The following is a 19295-nucleotide window of genomic DNA, read 5'->3' on the forward strand; positions in this document are numbered from 1 at the left end:
CCTGTGGTTCATGTGCTGTGAGTAGGACCCAGAATGTGAGAAACGCTTCCCGCACTTGTCACATTGGTATGGCTTTTCGCCGGAGTGCAGACGTGAATGTTCTATTAGATGGTGTTTATGTTTAAATGCTTTTTTACAAATCTGACATTGGTGTGGCCTTTTTCCTGAAAAACAAGAAGAAACGGAATTATGTTAAATTTCATCCAAATAAGGAAAATCTAAAAAAAATTCAGAAGCCGTCATTCATGGTCAATTCTCTAAACCCATGTTAAATTGCATCCATTTAAAGAGATTTAAAAAAATATCCCAAAACCTTTTTTGGTCAATTTTCCAACATCCCATGCTAAAATGTACTTTAAAATTGCTCCATAATCGGCAGTAGACTATCTAAGAGATCAATGTTTTCAAGAGCAGTATGCACATTCGTCAGCCCAAGATTGGAACTTGAGAGTAATGCCGAGCCCAAACACATCTGGCTGATTCCAGTCTACAAATAGATTAAGAATGCCTTTCACACCTACCATAGCGGCAATGCTTGACGTTGCGTTCAAAAATAGACCTGATACTAAATGCCCGACAGCGTGATGCCGAGGCACAAGACTGGGACACATGATGCAATGTAAGGACATACAGGCGCTAATGGACACTACAACTGCATTGCTCCGTGGGATGTAGGATAGTAGAGCTGAATGAAGAAGCGCTCCTGTATGTTTGCCCTACTACTTCATCCAGGAATGAGAAGCTTACTAGTATTATGTTTGCTATTTGACATTGTCAATCTAGAACACGTGTCCAGAAATAGTATCTGTGCTGACAATCTGTTCCCAACACATAGACAATTGTCCTTGATTTGGTCTAGCAGTAGACAATTTTAGAGCTGTCAACTCTGTGGACAATGATTGGCCAAGCAGTAATTTCCTATGTGTCAAAAAATATCAGGGGGTAGAAAACAACCCAGATCTGGCAAATGCCAAAACGGGAGATAGTAGTGGAGTGAGCATATTTTGTTAAAGGTCCAACCCATGGAATTATTGATCATCTTATAGAACAAATTTGTGGTGGTACTACGAAAGTATCACTGACTTCTTTTAGCTTTTTCCCGGTAGCGACATGGACTGTCATTGACTGTAATAGTCGTCAATGCAGCCACTTGGAGAAAACTAAGTGAAGCTCTTAGGAAATGGACACATGATAACTAGTGTTGAGCGATACCGTCCGATACTTGAAAGTATCGGTATCGGATAGTATCGGCCGATACCCGAAAAATATCGGATATCGCCGATACCGATATCCGATACCAATACAAGTCAATGGGACATCAAGTATCGGAAGGTATTCTCATGGTTCCCAGGGTCTGAAGGAGAGGAAACTCTCCTTCAGGCCCTGGGATCCATAGGGAGGTGTAAAATAAAGAATAAAAATAAAAAATATTGATATATTTACCTCTCCGGCGGCCCCTGAACTCAGCACGGGTAACCGGCAGGCTTCTTTGTTCAAAATCAGCGCTTTTAGGACCTGAGAAACACGTCCCGGCTTCTGATTGGTCGCGGGCCGCCCATGTGACCGCCATGCGACCAATCACAAGCCGCGACGTCACCGCAAGCTATTAGCGCGCTCATTTTTAAAAATGAGCGCGTTAATGGCTTTCAAAGACGTAGCGGGTTGTGATTGGTCGCGGCCGCGACCAATCACAAGCCGCGACGTCACCGCAAGTTATTGACGCGCTCATTTTTAAAAATGAGCGCGTTAATGGCTTTGAAAGACATAGCGGCTTGTGATTGGTCGCGTGGCCGCGACCAATCACAAGCCGCGACGTCACCGCAAGCTATTGACGCGCTCATTTTTAAAAATGAGCGCGTTAATGGCTTTGAAAGACATAGCAGCTTGTGATTGGTCGCGTGGCCGCGACCAATCACAAGCCGCGACGTCACCGCAAGCTATTAGCGCGCTCATTTTTGAAAAATGAGCGCGTTAATGACTTTCAAAGACGTAGCGGCTTGTGATTGGTCGCGGCCACGCGACCAATCACAAGCCGCTATGTCTTTCAAAGCCATTAACACGCTCATTTTTAAAAATGAGCGCGTCAATAGCTTGCGGTGACGTCGCGGCTTGTGATTGGTCGCGGCCGCGACCAATCACAACCCGCTACGTCTTTGAAAGCCATTAACGCGCTCATTTTTAAAAATGAGCGCGTTAATAGCTTGCGGTGACGTCGCGGCTTGTGATTGGTCGCGTGGCCGCGACCAATCACAAGCCGCTACGTCTTTGAAAGTCATTAACGCGCTCATTTTTCAAAAATGAGCGCGCTAATAGCTTGCGGTGACGTCGCGGCTTGTGATTGGTCGCGTGGCCGCGACCAATCACAAGCCGCAACGTCTTTGAAAGTCATTAACGCGCTCATTTTTCAAAAATGAGCACGCTAATAGCTTGCGGTGACGTCGCGGCTTGTGATTGGTCGCGTGGCGGTCACATGGGCGGCCCGCGACCAATCAGAAGCCGGGACGTGTTTCTCAGGTCCTAAAAGCGCTGATTTTGAACAACGAAGCCTGCCGGTTACCCGCGGATTCACCAGGGGCCGCCGGAGAGGTAAATATATCAATATTTTTTATTTTAATTCTTTATTTTACACATCTCTATGTATCCGATACCGATACCCGATACCACAAAAGTATCGGATCTCGGTATCGGAATTCCGATACCGCAAGTATCGGCCGATACCCGATACTTGCGGTATCGGAATGCTCAACACTAATGATAACACAACCCTTTCAAAAAGGCTTTGGCCAATTCTATGGTCTAATTTGATATTTGAACAGGGCGATTTAGGCTGTGAATCATGACCATGTTTTACATATACAAAAATTTGCCTTGAGAACATTAATCCATGGCTCCGGTTACAAATTTCTCTCTCTAAGGGCTTTTTTAGATGTCTGTGACAATCAGTCGGTTGTCGAATCACAATGCACAATGCACAATGCACATCTCCTGACCCAAGTATGACAGCTTCATAGAAATATGTGAAGTTGTCACACTCTGGTCAGGAGATGTACTGCCAATCCGTGCACTGCGATCCGCCAACAAACCGATTATCACAGACATCTGAAAGAGCTCTTACATTCAATTCTACCTGAAACTTTTCATCATACACTGGGAGTAGGAAACATATTTGGTTTTAGATCTAAAGAAAATTTTGGTAGTATTTAATGAAAACAAAGAATTGGAAGGAATGTAGAAAACAATTTTCGAAAATTTGGAAAAACACCACTGGAAAATTGGACATTTAGGTTGGGTAAAAATTTGCTGTTCCTCATCTCCTAGTACCTATTATAAGTATGGATGAATAATAGTACAGAGAAAACGTTGCTAAACGATAGAAGAAAGCCACTGTTCTCTAGGAAATAAAGTACGGTAATTTTGGTTTGCAGACAGTAGCTGAGTTAACATTACTGAACTCTACAAGAAAGGAGAAAGATTCTTTTCTCGAGACTGAATATCACTGCAAGTGATCTCTGTTTGCATCTCGTAATGAAGGTTTTTAAAGCGTTCCTCAAATAAAAGAAAGTGCACTGGTGTGAAAGGATATTTCATTACTTTTTAATAGTGAGCATTAAAGTGCTGAAGCCATAACTGGTTTTCTATTGAACAATTGTAATGAGACGAGCAAATCGCGACTTTAAATTGCTTGAATTTTTATGAATCGACCTCAAAGTGAGCAAAAAGAATGTACGACGGCAGCCCGGGCTGGTGTGTAACTAGAGGCTATGTACACCTGCTGTGTCAGCACCAGAACGAGAATGACAGAGGAGAGGAATGCAAACATTAGGGGTAGGCTGGCAGGGAATGGCAGGAGGGTGGCGGTGTTGGCGGTGGTGGGGGGCTCTTGTCATATTAATTATCTGGGAGGATCACATACCAGGCCAGGGGAAAGAGCCAGATTTTAAGAAATGTGCAGCTGCTTCAGAACCTCTTAAAGCACACAGAGCTTCAAACATCTACACTTTTTATGAAGTGCACAAGTGATTCTGAGGCATCTGGAAGCAAAAATAGCCTAAGTGGCAAATGGTTTACTATAACATAGTGACTGGCACTTATCCTTGCAAAATAGATATGGGACCTCAGACTTCCCAGTTAATGTGCATGATAAATTTGGCTAAATTTTCAAATTATTTCAATTTAAGGTGGGTGGGTATATGCAGCTACCAGATCACCTGGTTGGGTCCCTGTCTTCTCCCATTGCATAGAGTGATATACCTTGTCCATTGACTTCCATTGCAAAAAGGATATAGAGCTGTATACTTTTACACTATGTGTCAGCATATACTGAGCCATCATATGCCAAAAGTTCACTCGTTAGACATATTCTGGGTACATTGGACCTATGGGTTTGTGGAGCATATGTTGTTGGGAAATTTCACAATACAAGATGTTGATAGAGTCTCACAGGGCTTATCCAAGACTTTTATTATTTCAGGCAGGTAGTTGCTAACTAGCTTCCTGTTCTGCATGGGATGATCTCTGATGGCTCACCTTGGCAATATTGCTGCTTCAATTCACCACTCGTCATCGGAGTAGCTCTCCCTCTTCTGGTCTGCTCTGTCGATGAGGCATCACTACAGAAGTCATGATGATTTGACAACTGGCTCCCTGCAGTTCGGCAGCGGGGAGCCAACTGTTAATCAACATGACATTGGCAAAGACGTCCTGTCAACAGAGCAGAATGGAAGAAAACACGCAGCTCTGTAGACGGGATATGCGATAACTTGTTGATTGGTAGAGGTCTGATCACTGCTTAATGCTCAATCACTGCTCCATGCATTCCCGATTGGGCTGCCGAGGCTTACTGTTGGCTTTTTCTAGCAGCTCTATAGAGAATGAATGGAGCTGCAGTCAGACATCAAACCTGCTGCTCCATATTGGAGATAAAAGTGTCCTTTCGGGGATAAAAGTTCACCCATTTTGTTGATCAGTGCAGGTGCCACTGGTTGGACCCCCACTGATGAGTATGTGATAACTCGATTCACATCTTTAAGATTGGCAACAATGCAGCCAATTAATGGCACGTCAGATTTGGATTGGTCTGACCAGGTTAAAGTGGCAAATCATAGGAATAAGCTTAAAAAAAATAACTGCAAATTATTGGCTGTTTTCAGTTCCTCCCATTATACATGCAGCCAATGAGCGGCCAAAAAAATCCCGTATGGTGAGTAACCATTTCAGACGAAAAAACAAACGGATGAGTAACAATTAGCCATTTCTTCCAACTGTTTGCCTAAAAGCAAGATGCAAGATATCTACTTCCTCACTAGCTGGAGAAGAGAATTACTAACGGTGTTAAGTAGACTGTCCTTTTAAGAATATGTGTAAATCTATATTTATATGCATAGTAGGATTTGCAGATGAAGGAACGGGCGAGCAATGTATTTACCTGTATGTTCGTATTTGTGTCTCAAGAGGGAGCTACTTTTCTGGAATGTCTTATCACATAAATCACAAGCGTACATGCCACTCTCTGTCTTTTTAATCTTCTTTCGACTCAGGCAGGAGTCAGAATCCGTCAAATCATCTAGACCTGACATGTAATCCGGGGTTCCATCAAGCATTTCACCCTACAATCCAACAAATTATCGTTAGTGTGTTTATTAAACGTTGATGCGGTTCTAAAACTAATGAAAATCTCTGCGCCGTCATTAAAAAAATATTGTTTTATTCAAATTTGAGCATATTAATTTTTATCAGACAATAAACACTGCGAGAAGAAGTGAATTTGTTTTCATTTTTCTCCTTTCAAAAAAAAAAAAGTTTAAAAAAAAATTTGTATAATTGAATTTTATGATCAGATGCAAAATGTTATTACACAATCCATTTAAGTTTATGTCTGCTGACAAGATGCCCTAAGCGTAATATTTAATTTTGTAATTTAAAATGGAGAATATTTTTTTTTTTTATATCAATGTTCGACGTCCACATGCCTTCAGCATTAGAGGATGATGAAAGTGGGTTGGTAAATCATTCGGTGTATTTAGATTTATTTTCGACATGACTACAGAGAGCACTCGAGAACGTTTACATCGTACATATGGCTTCGTCTATTTGACTTCTAATTAATTAATAGAAAGCAGATTACATTGGCTTTGTGGGGTGGATGCACTTTAATTTAAGTTCTAGATAAGGCTATAAAACTTGAAGGCATATTCCTTGTCTTGTCGGTGGAACCAAATCTCATTGAAATGAAGCAATAAGTCACGCTGTGCAATTTACCTTCAGTTTGATACCATGTAAAAAAAAAACTTTTGGACAATAATGAAAAGCTTTCCAGGTTTTTTTTTTTTTTAATTTTAACTCTGAATTAAAACTTAACCTCAATTATAGACAATATCGAAGTAATCTTTCGAATATGTTCAAAAACTCTTTAGAATATCGACTTAATTTCTGGCTTTTTTTCTTTTGATTTGGGAGGATACAATCTTATCCATTCACAGTCGGCAATAATGTTAAAAAGATCGGAGCCTCAAAAATGTAATTGGCAAAAACGTAAATTAAAGTTTGGCTCAAAGTAGTTGTCTGATTCACCTTCTCATTTTTTTTTCTTAAAATTCATCCTATTGTAACATTTGACTAAATTTGAAATTGTTTGAAAATATTTTAGGTTTTTCATTTTTATCAACTTATATTTGGTACTTTTTACTTGTTGCGACTTAGGCTACTTTCACACTGGTGTTTTTTTTTTTAATACGTCGCAATGCGTCGTTTAGGGGGAAAAACGCATCCTGCAATTTGTTTGCAAGATGCGTTTTTGCCCCATAGAGTAACATTACCGACGCATTGCGATGTATTGTCACACGTCGCAACCGTCATGCGACGGTTGCGACGTGTTGTGGCGGACCGCCGGGAGCAAAAAACGTTAAATGTAACGTTTTTTGCTGCCGACGGACCGCTCTTTCCGACCGCACATGCGCGTCCGGAACTCCGCCCCCACCTCCCCGCACCTCACAATGGGGCAGCGGATGCGCCGGAGAAATGCATCCGCTGCACCCGTTGTACGGCGCATCAAACGCTAGCGTCGGAATCTCGGCCCGACGCAATGCGACGGGCCGAATCCGATGCTAGTGTGAAAGTAGCCTTAAAGGGAATCTGTCAGCAGATTTTTGCTATTTAATCCCAAGACAGCAGGAGATAGAGGCTGAAACACAGAATTTAGGGATGTGTCACTTGTCAAAGTGCCTGCCGTTGTTTATTAATGGTGAAGGATTTATCACTAGAAGATTAACAATGACGAACTACCCTAATCCGGCAACGCCCCCTCCTGTGATAAGCAACTCACTGTCTATGGACACAGACAGCCTTGTGTGGGCGGAGTTATCTTTCTCAGCTCTGCTTCACAGCTCTGCTTCATTTTACTGTAAATCTAAAAGCTCTGATTGTGTCAAAATGGCTGCAACGCGTTACCTAATTGATTCATTGTTGGATTCAGCTTCTCTTTGCCTACATCAGGCTGCTCTCAGATGAAGTAGCAAAAATGTTCTGACAGATTACCTTTAAAGCTTCATCCCCTAAACTCCCTGTACACATTAGAGTAAAGTTGGCAAAACCCGCTGATACCGATGGGAAAGGCCGACGGTCTGGTCAACGATTTTCTTACAGAGAACCCAGAAGTGCTTTCTGTATGGTGAAACATAGCTTTTGTCCGACAGCTATGTAATGTTCACGGGGGCCTTTAGTCATTTCAGATGCAGGTTTAGAGTAGGTTGACCAACACTTTGGCCATATTTTTTATTTACTTAAATACATATATTTGAAGTTTTAACATTTATATATATTATGTATTTTTATTTTTCATTAAAAATGTTGCACTGTGACTTTGACAGGCTTTTTGTTTCTCTGGAAATTTAACTTTGAAGTGGTCTGTGGTCATAAATTAGGAGAGAAGCTCAAAAATAGAAAGAAAAAAGTTAGGGCAGCAAGGAGGGGATCAATGGTGATCACTGTTTCTTTGCAGCACTGGGATCCTGGGTTCAAATCTCATCAAGGACAATATATGCAAGGCGTTTTGTACGTTCTCTTGGTAATTATGTGAGTTTCATCCTCTACTTGAAAGACATACCGATAGGGACAGCGATAATGATGGGGACAGCGATAATACAGTCTGTGGAATATGATGGCGCTATATAAGCAGGAGGATAATAAATAAAGCATAACCTCTCCTATTAAGACCTTCAGAATGAGCTCAGTGACAGATTCTCCGTCAATTAATTCCGCAGCCAGCAATAAACGGTACAACACAGAGGCAAATGTTGCAAAAAATGTTTTCATGAAACCCAATTACCAAAATGATTTTAAGTAAGAAAAAAAAATTAATTTCCCCAAAGGTGGAGAACCCCTTTATTTAGCTATTCTATCATTGTAAGGTCCGTGCTCCCGAAGATTGGTTTATGCATCATGGGTAAGCTGGCTTATTTTTCTTCTTTCTAAGGATTATTTGGGTTTTCAAACTTGGACTCTAACCATTGAGGAAATTATAGCATATACTTGTAATATGTCATTACTTCCAATGAAAGAAAAAAACCTTTTTCGTTTAGTCAGATTGGTGTCAAAGTCTTAACAGGTTTTTTTGATTACATAAAGTGATGCATTATCGCCTGAATATGTCATGACATTAAGATCAGTAGAGATATGACCTTTGGGACCCCAACAAAATGTAGCACTGCGTCCCTTTCTAATTTTTTTTCCTACACAATGGTTGTTGTGGCCACAAAGATCTGCAGGGAACTAAATTTTGCCTTATTCACCTAAATAGAGGCAGTTCTCTACCCAGCTGGGGTCCACAACAATGCACTCCCTCCATTCTTAAGGTACCGTCACACTCAGCAACTTTGCAAAGAGAACGACAACAATCCGTGACGTTGCAGCGTCCTGGATAGCGATCTCATTGTGTTTGACACGCAGCAGCGATCTGGATCCCGCTGTGCCATCGCTGGTCGGAGCTAGAAGTCCAGAACTTTATTTCGTCGCCAGGTCGGCGTGTATCGTCATGTTTGACATCAAAAGCAACGACGCCAGCAACGAGCATAGGGCCCCTAGATGTGTGTCGGATCGGTACACTCCGGCTGTTTGACATGGAGCTAACAACCAGCGAGAACGAGAAGTGAGTCGCCGTTACGTCACTGGATCGCTCCTGCATCATTCTGGAGTTGCTGTGTTTGACGTCTCTACAGCGACCTAAACAGCGACGCTGCAGCGATCTAGTTTAGGTTGGCTCGTTGTCTATATCGCTGCAGCGTCGCTGAGTGTGACGGTACCTTTAGAGATTAGACACCTTTAATCACAAAGTAATGGAATATGCTTGTAATTTTCCATCACTTTATGACATAGGAAAACCCCTTAAAGTTTGGGATTGAGACCATCAAAGTAAAAAGAATGTGATTGAGAAAGTAGCTGAATATATGTATCCATGTTTCGAAATTCTCCACCTTCACCAAGTATAGATGACAATTACATTTATCCAACAAAGGTTGCATGGTATGGATTTCTTTCTGATCCTTTCTTGCCTGCAGTCATCTTAAACTCCCCGTATCTACCAGCTTAAGCATTGAGAAATTGGAATCTAATTTTTGGCTTCTTCAACTAGATCTCCTTATTTAAACCTGGGAACATCTCTATACTGAAGTCACCAGGCTGCATAGTATCCAAAAATAGTTTAAGTACATAACTCAATTTTTGTTAAATTGTTGTAAATCTGTCCATAGACATGAGATAGAGAAAGAGCAGCAGAAGACTAAAAATTAATACAAATTGTTGGGAGTCATCTATGTGGGCTGACAATTTTCTCATGTCTTTGGGCAGCTTCACTATCAAACTTTCCAAAATCAATATATTCTGGTTCATCAGATATATCAACATGGTATACTATTGCCAATAAAGAGCAGTATTTTATTAAAATCATAGGAAAAGCTTCAAAAAGCTTGGGGAAAAACAAGATCTAAAAAATGTACAAGTATAACATGCACATAAAAACTACCTGAAATCCCTGTTTCCGCTGATATTTCCTCCTCTGTTGCATATCGGCAAATGTAGCTGCTCCAGTTGGGTATGTGTAGGCCATATGTGGAAGGAAGCTCATGTGATCAAGCCCTGGATAGTGTCGTAACCCAGGAATACTCGCCTGTACTGGAGGCATGAAAGTGGCTGGTGGAAAGGCGCTCTGTGGTGGAAGCGCCGTGTACAAAGGTTTACCACTAAATGGATTTAGACCAAATAGCGGGTTAGTGCTTTTGTCCAGATTATTAGAATGGCAAAATTCTTTCTTAATGTACGTTAAGTTCAGGGGCTCATCTACCATGTCAGAAGATAAAGGAACATTGTTATGTTCGATTGTGATGTTATTAGGTTTGGTTTTGTTCTTTGTGGCTATAATACTTTTCATTTCCTTCATTTGTCTTGGAACAGATAAGTCCAAAGGCTCAGCTTGAAGCTCCTCTGAGGAAAAACTGTTTGGAGTGTAAGAACTACTATGGGAGTTTTTAGAAGATGTGGAAGAAAGATTTAAAGGAGATGGAGTATTGCTCCTAGAGTGGTCCAATTTATCAATGACTGGCTTCAGACCAGAAAAATGACTAGGTTTTGTTAGCCTGAGAGGCGTATCACAATTCGATACCCGATTATGAAGTTCTGCTATAGACGGTGAAGTGATAGAATCCACAGGTTTTATTGGTGATCTGGCTGACATAGAGTCTTTAGTGGGAGTGGTGGTTACTGGAGCCACTTCCACACTGGTCCTTTCCAAAGACGGCGACCTGGAAGTTGCATATTGGTAGACTTTTCTTTGTTCAAACCAGTCCTTCACAAATTCCTGAGGAAGGCCAACTGCTATGGAAATTTTCAGTAGTTCATCAGAGTTAGGTTCCATATTCATAGCATAATAAGCTTTAAGTACAGACATGTGGTCCTTGTATGGGTTGATCGGGCTAGTCATTCCTTTCTCGGAAAGTACCGACGACAGCAGGAGTGCTTGTTTCTCAGCAAACATTCCCTGTTTATTGAGAATCAGGTTTTCACTAGGTTGGAGGACTGCTTTTATTTCTTCATTCATTTTACACAAATATCGTTCATGTTGATGTAAAGGAATGGGGCCGTTAAAACTTTCTTTACAAAACTGGCAAGAAAACGGAGTGGATATAATATGGCTCTCTAACATCTTTTCTTCACTTACAAGGTCTATCAAAGTACGTAACTTTTCCTTCTTAAAACTGTTAAATGGCCTTCTTGAATCAGTGGTCAAGCTCTGTAAACAAGCTTTGGCTTCATTCACCTTCTCCAATGTATAGTCTATAATACTTTTAGTGGCACCATTATGACTCACTACAGGAAGACCGACTTGTGGAATACTAGGAGACGTCATACCTTCATCTCCTTGAGGTCCTGGTTCCTTCATGTGATATCCCTTCATCTTTGTCATCTCATCAGCTTTGCATTCCATCTTCTGTCTCGAAACCGTGTTGTCCACAATTTCTAAGACCTTCTGCACTTCGCTTAAATTACTGCTTATGGTTGGATACCCAAGTAGCGCTGCTTCCATCCCTATGTTTAAGTGCTGCATTGGACTTTGGGCTGAGGAGTGAATTCCCAAGGGACTCGTTGGTCCAAGACCACCATTCATGAATGGAAGAGGACCATTAAACCCGTGAGTGGCTGCCATGAGAAGTTTATAATCATTATAATCTAGTGTTTCAGTCTTGATCTTCAACAAGCCGGAAGATTCAGTCATACCGAGTGGTTTACCATTCTCCAGTTTGTGCCGGAGCTGTGTTATGGCTGAGTTGGTGGGAGATGAAGACACAGAGTTAGGAGATGAACCCGCCTTCATGTTGTTTCTCATCCTCCCGTTCACAGAGATTAGGCCAATGCACTTTTTACTGCTAATGTGTGAACTGTAGGAACCTGAATGGGAGAAGCGTTTCTTGCAATTTGGGCATTCATAAGGTTTCTCCCCTGCAGAGAAAAATTAAAATTAAAAAATGTGCCATAAACATTAGAAACATAAAATTTGATGTATCCATTTTTCTGTGCTTTTTCATTGCATGTTTTAACTTGATAGAAAATATTAACATTGGCTAGTTAACTTTTATTGTGTGGCAATTATTTAGGGGTAAGCTAAAAGTTAGTAAGACAACCCCACTAGGAATAACTGAAATCTACCCAAAAAGTTAGTAAGAATTAGTCACTTTTCATTAATAGAAATCTACCCAAATAATTAGTAAAAATTAGACTTTTCTATCAATAAAACACTTACCGCTATGTATTCGCAGGTGTTCTTTTAAATGGTGTTTGTACTTGAACGCCTTGCCACACTCTGTGCACTTGAACTTCCGATTGCTAGCTCCCTGGGTCAACAATTGGTGCTGTGGACAAGCAAAAATTAAATTGTAAATTTAGTTTAAAAGTAGAAAAAATCTGTAAAATACAATTTGTTCACTAACGAATCTTTTCTTAACACAGTAGGACAAAATTCCGAAAATCAAATAAAATTTTTCAACAATTAGCAACTCCAATTTGCAAGATGTCTAATAAATGTCTACATTCCCTGATTCTTTTTTCTTTTTACATAGCATATTTGCTTTTTACTTTCATAAATTGCTCAGAGTAACAGGAGACGCATAATGCAGCCCCTGCAAAGAACAGATTGTGCCAAAAGAGGAAATCAGGTGTACGTTGAAAGCATTACAAAAATATATGAGTTGTGACAGAGAATGTTGAAATAACGCAGTGGCGATGCTCAAGGTATGTCAGTTAGCTTCAAGCAGTAAGGACACAAAAGCTTCGCACAAAAAAAGCTCAGAAGCAGTATGACAACTGCTGGGGTGTACTAAGTCTTCCCACATTCCTAGTGAGACAGATGGTGTACACAGGACACAGGGAGGTTTGTTCAAACACCAGCAACCTTCAAAGATCAAGCCTAGCCCAACCCGTCGAGCGCCATTGAGGGACCACGGTTCATATGTTGCCGAGTTGCATAAACAAACAGCAACAGCTGCTTGTCCTCCCCCCATGGCCCTCAGAGGACCACTATAAACTTTAGTTGTGCCACTGTTAATATGATACAATCATTTTAATTTACTAATTGTAAATGCCACGAGCAAATGAGGGGACTTTTCAACACCAAAGCTTTCTATTCATACCGCGCCAGCACAATCGTCATGTTCGCATTTAAGGTTCAGCTATGGTACACGCTGGTAAAATATGTAAATAATATTGACATGTTACAATTGTTTGACGTCTATAAAGTTTGCATTTTACACCTAAATACTCTCAATTTGGCTTCGAAAATTATGCAAAAATATCAGAATAATTGGAATACAAAATTTCAAGATTTATTAAAAATCATACAAATATTTTCTTTTTCTTTTCGTTCGGCTTTTAATGATGAAACTTTACAAATATTTAGCAATCATCTTAAGAACATTTCTCTGATCTTCTCAAAACAAATTATTGGCGATACCGATAAGTCATACCACTTTGAACTGGTAATACTGAAAACTAAAATGTCCACGGTGTCAAAACTGCTTGTGATTGCAAAATTTTGCAAGTTTCAATATTTTCCCTAGAGTTGAGTGAATCTCTCGAAATTTGATTCAGGGGTGAAATTTGATTTCCATTGAATAAATTTGAAACTATTTGAATCCGGGTTAAAAAATAATCTTATATCTGTCCTCAAATGAGCTCTTCTATCTTATTTTTTCTAACTTTCTTTCTGCCGGGGTCTTCCATTCACTAGGTCCCACACCATCACTTGGGATGTGATGAACGTCATTCACGTGCGTCATGCTACATTTGATGGCGATGAGCCTAGTGAATGGTAGATGCGGCCGCAAGAAAGAAAAAGGATAGATCTTAGAAGATAGAGAAGCCGATAGCAAGTCCAGCAAAAAGACATCTACGGGAGAGATGAATTGCAAAAAATTTGGATTCTTGTTAAACCGTTTTTTGTTTTTTTTTGTTTAATTTTGTTGCAATTACATTGATTCATTCATCCATACTAAGCAGCTACCACTATTACTACAGTGATAGATGTTAATTCACTGGTGGTAGATTTTTTGTATAGCGTCGGAAGAAATTCTAGTTTTGGCATCTGCGTTGTTTACTTGTTAACTTTTTGAGATTAAATATTTATATTTGAAAGCCAACCTTTTAGGAGCTACTTTTTCAATGTTGACCAATGAAAGCTTACCCTATACAGATTTAGAATGAAAACTTTTGATTGGTTGCTTCATTTCTTTTGAAAACACACCCAGGCACATGTTAATATTAGAGATTAAAAGCTTCGGCTCCAGCTTTTCCAGCAATGACAGCACATATTCCACTTACGACACTGTCATTGACATGCAGTCACATAATAACACAGATGTCTTAGCCCCATGACTCATTACGGAACAAGAAAATTCCACGCACATTATTATTTTTCATCATTTTTTCATCCAGGAGGACGAAGCGCATTTGGAAGTTAACGCTTGTTTTGTAACATTTTGCCGAATGACTAAAGAAAACCTTAGCGACAGTAACTTCTCTTACATCCCGTTAATTAAAAATACCAATGTTTCATTCACCTTTTGAGCGGCATTAAAAAAACGTTAAACTAGAGTGAAGTTATGTGCAAGTAAAATTTCTAAATTAGAAATTAACACACTCATTCGATCGTGAACATAAGACTATTAAATTATATTAGGAGACACCATCAAAAAATCATTTAGCCCTCAATTAAGGCTATTACCATTAAAAGATCTGCATCTTCAAAATGCCATGAAAAATTAATAATGATTGCCAATCAAAGCAATATAGTTTCTCTAAGGGGTAATTATAAAAAGAATCACTTAAAGCCAAACCCCCACCTGATCTCTCCCCGGCTTGTGCGTCACCATATGCCGCTCGAGTTGGGTGCGGTAGGCAAACGTATAGCTACAGAGAGGGCAGGAAAAGTTCTCCTCGTTCTTCTCATGGCGGTATTTGATGTGCTCCTTCAGTGACGTCAACCGCTTGTAGCCTCGGTCGCAATAGGGACAGGTCAGCAGCTGGGCAAAGGCATCTGGTGTTCCAGGTGGTAGGTCTACAGTGGAGATAAATGAGAAGGAGAGACAGGCCAAAAGGTCAGTTAATCAATGGCAGCTAATGGGCTCTTTGCCCAGGATGGTCTTACGGCGGCAGCAGCAGCGTATCATCATCTCACACCGTCCTCAACGCACTTCAATCCCCACTACACACCCAGGAAATACTTGTATGATTCATTTCTAACTGCTATAGAAAATTAATTAAGGACTTGGCTCCTAACCTTTTACAGTCTGAAGAAGGTACAATGGACCCTGGCCTCTTTCGGGAGCTACAAATGGAGTACTTGTGTACAATTTCATCCTTGGCCTTTGGCTACATAGATCTTTTTCTTGTCTTTTCACAAATTACAATTAGCCAGATGAATTGTCACATTTCCTGGCATACAGGCATCTCGTTCTGTTATTATTTACATTGGGAATTACCTAGAACACTTGCTCATTATTAAATTTCAACACTAGTTACAGTGCCTACAAGTAGTATTCAACCCCCTGCAGATTTAGCAGGTTTAATAAGATGCAAATAAGTTAGAGCCTTCAAACTTCAAACAAGAGCAGGATTTATTAACAGATGCATAAATCTTACAAACCAAAAAGTTTTGTTGCTCAGTTAAATTTTTATAAATTTTAAACATAAAAGTGTGGGTCAATTATTATTCAACCCCTAGGTTTAATATTTTGTGGAATAACCTTTGTTTGCAATTACAGCTAATAATCGTCTTTTATAAGACCTGATCAGGCCGGCACAGGTCTCTGGAGTTATCTTGGCCCACTCCTCCATGCAGATCTTCTCCAAGTTATCTAGGTTCTTTGGGTGTCTCATGTGGACTTTAATCTTGAGCTCCTTCCACAAGTTTTCAATTGGGTTAAGGTCAGGAGACTGACTAGGCCACTGCAACACCTTGATTTTTTGCCTCTTGAACCAGGCCTTGGTTTTCTTGGCTGTGTGCTTTGGGTCGTTGTCTTGTTGGAAGATGAAATGACGACCCATCTTAAGATCCTTGATGGAGGAGCGGAGGTTCTTGGCCAAAATCTCCAGGTAGGCCGTGCTATCCATCTTCCCATGGATGCGGACCAGATGGCCAGGCCCCTTGGCTGAGAAACAGCCCCACAGCATGATGCTGCCACCACCATGCTTGACTGTAGGGATGATATTCTTGGGGTCGTATGCAGTGCCATCCAGTCTCCAAACGTCACGTGTGTGGTTGGCACCAAAGATCTCGATCTTGGTCTCATCAGACCAGAGAACCTTGAACCAGTCAGTCTCAGAGTCCTCCAAGTGTTCATGAGCAAACTGTAGACGAGCCTTGACATGACGCTTTGAAAGTAAAGGTACCTTACGGGCTCGTCTGGAACGGAGACCATTGCGGTGGAGTACGTTACTTATGGTATTGACTGAAACCAATGTCCCCACTGCCATGAGATCTTCCCGGACCTCCTTCCTTGTTGTCCTTGGGTTAGCCTTGACTCTTCGGACAAGCCTTGCCTCGGCACGGGAGGAAACTTTCAAAGGCTGTCCAAGCCGTGGAAGGCTAACAGTAGTTCCATAAGCCTTCCACTTCCGGATGATGCTCCCAACAGTGGAGACAGGTAGGCCCAACTCCTTGGAAAGGGTTTTGTACCCCTTGCCAGCCTTGTGACCCTCCACAATCTTGTCTCTGATGGCCTTTTTAATGCTCCTTTGTCTTTCCCATGTTGACCATGTTTGAGTGCTGTTCACAAGTTTGGCGAGGGTCTTAAATAGTCAGAAAAGGCTGGAAAAAGAGATAATTAATCCAAACATGTGAAGCTCATTGTTCTTTGTGCCTGAACTACTTCTTAATACTTTAGGGGAACCAAACAGAATTCTGGTGGGTTGAGGGGTTGAATAATAAATGACCCTCTGAAAAAACTTTTCCCAATTTAAAAAAGAAAATAAACAAAGAAATAACATTCTTTTTTGCTGCAGTGCATTTCACACTTCCAGGCTGATCTACAGTCCAAATGTCACAATGCCAAATTAATTCCAAATGTGTAAACCTGCTAAATCTGCAGGGGGTTGAATACTACTTGTAGGCACTGTAGGTTCAATTCATCCCAAGTTCCTAAAGCTCAGCAATTCCTGTCCTTCAAATGTTGAAGAAAAATGTTAGGAACTTGCAAACAGGACAGCATGAGCTTATTGAATGTTCAGCTCATGAAATTCCAGGCCCGTGCAGCTGTTGCCGAAATTTTAAGGTAAACACTACGCGGCCCATAATGCATGTACAATTGCAACAGCTGCAAAGGGTTCTCCTCAAAGTATCTAAAAATGAATCATAGTCTTACCATTCTCTTCCTGACCATTGGCCTCCGGTGTACCCAAACGACAAAGCTCCTCGGGAGCTTCTGGGTAAATAATTGCCGTATCACTACGATGCAAGTATTCCGCTATGCTAACACCATGCCCATCGCCATCATCCATTTTCCTTTTGGTAAAATATTCTTCAAATTCCGAAGTGCAATTCGTGTTCTTTACTGTTGAAAGGAATCAGTATTCGGAGGTGTCAAAAAATATAATTTTCCGTCTATCAAAAGGTAGAAAATAAATGACAGTAATGGACAAATTGTGCATTTCCTGTCTGAACAGTGATCGGAATCCACTTTATTTTGTGGGATTAAAGAAATGTCATCCATTATTACTCTCGGTGATGAAAAAACATGCCCCGGGGATGAATGTTACTCGCTAACAGTCAAGTAGGATACACTTACGTAAATAAACACAACTAATGCTTAACAATGATGTCTTCTATAACTGGCATTCGCTGACCCATGGTGAAGTGCCAGAGCTGTTAACTTTGCCTGAAACCTCTGACCCCATTCCGATTCTTAACAGCTTACAAGTGGACTCTTAACGTAACAATATTGAGTAATTGCTGGCTGAACAAACAGTCTTATTGGTAACGAAAACCTTCGCAGAGCGCACAATTAAAAAATGATAGAATGCACGGAAACATAGAGTACGCAGCGTTTGTGTGTGTTTATGTTTCTATCTTTTTATGAGACATAATAGTGTTAAAAGAAATAGAGAACTATCCTTGCAATAGGAATTAAATGTTTTATTTATTTATCATGCTTGCTTATGTGCCATGATATCCTGCAACACTTTACCGACATCACCATCATTTGCCCCATTGGGGTTCATAATCTAAATTCCCTATCAGTATGTGTTTGCACTACGGGAGGAACCTGACAGAAACTCACAAAAACACAAGGGGAAGATATTCATTTTTTGCAATGTTTTTGGTGGGATTTGCGCTCAAGACCCCATTGCAGCCAAGCCAAGTGCTAACCACTGAGGCACGTTGCGTTCCAAAACATAAGAGTGGAGATTTTGGCTCGTTTTATACTGCATGTGAGTCCTACATTTGGTGTATACTCCAGGAGAAACCACTGCAAGGGATGAGCAAAACGTTTAGCTCTACCCTGGTCCGGCATCCACTTAGGTACTCCATGGCGGCCAAACCAGGGCATTGTGAACCTCCTTGGTCAGCACTCAAATGCCAGCCAAAAACATTTGCACCATCCTGGTCCAGCTGCCTCACAGTACCAAAGTGGACATCAGTTCTAGGTAGTTCTAGGTATATATATATAGGGTTCCATTCATCTTTTTGGCATTTTTTGGTATGTGATGGTTTGCCTCACTTTCATTAAAGGGGTTGTCCCGTAAGAACAAGTCATCATCACCTAGCCACGGGATAGGTGATAACTAGTGATGAGCTAATATACTCGTTGCTTGGGTTTACCCGAGCACGCTCGGGTGGTCTCCGAGTATTTCTAAGTATTCGGAGATTTAGTTTTCATCCTGCAGCTGAATGATTTACAGCTACTAGCAAGCTTGAATACATGTGGAGATTCCCTAGCAACCAGACAACCCCCACATATTACTCAGCTTGGCCATGCAGCTGCGGAGATGAAAACTAAATCTCCGAACACTAACAAATACTTGGAGACTACCCGAGCGTGCTCAGGAAAACCCGAGCAACGAGTATACTCGCTCATCACTAGTGATAATAACTCATTGATCAGTGGTGGTCCAAAAAATTGGGGAACCGATCAGCAAAAACATTTATACCTGGTAGAATGGAGTGGTTGTTGCAGGTGAGGCCTCCATCTTATCTGGTATATGAGGCCTGTTAAGGTTGTGTTTGGCAACCAATCACATTCCAGTTCTCATTTTTCAAA

The 19295-nt window shown here is 40.9% G+C and overlaps 1 protein-coding gene across 3 annotated transcripts in view; it reads right to left on the minus strand.

The window, feature by feature from the left end:
* The window catches only part of ZEB2 (zinc finger E-box binding homeobox 2), a 211096-nt gene that overhangs the window by 2023 nt on the left and 189778 nt on the right, over positions 1–19295 (minus strand). For all 3 annotated transcript variants that reach the window (XM_069732884.1, XM_069732886.1, XM_069732885.1), the window contains 6 exons: positions 17400–17588; positions 14880–15094; positions 12287–12395; positions 10016–11985; positions 5426–5606; positions 1–164 (listed from right to left, as the gene is read on the minus strand). The exon at positions 1–164 is cut by the window's left edge and continues 2023 nt beyond it. In XM_069732884.1, coding sequence (XP_069588985.1) covers positions 1–164; positions 5426–5606; positions 10016–11985; positions 12287–12395; positions 14880–15094; positions 17400–17588 — 2828 coding nt within the window. The remainder of the gene's footprint in view (positions 165–5425; positions 5607–10015; positions 11986–12286; positions 12396–14879; positions 15095–17399; positions 17589–19295) is intronic.

Source organism: Ranitomeya imitator, chromosome 7 (assembly GCF_032444005.1).
Source record: "Ranitomeya imitator isolate aRanImi1 chromosome 7, aRanImi1.pri, whole genome shotgun sequence".
Lineage (NCBI taxonomy): Eukaryota > Metazoa > Chordata > Amphibia > Anura > Dendrobatidae > Ranitomeya > Ranitomeya imitator.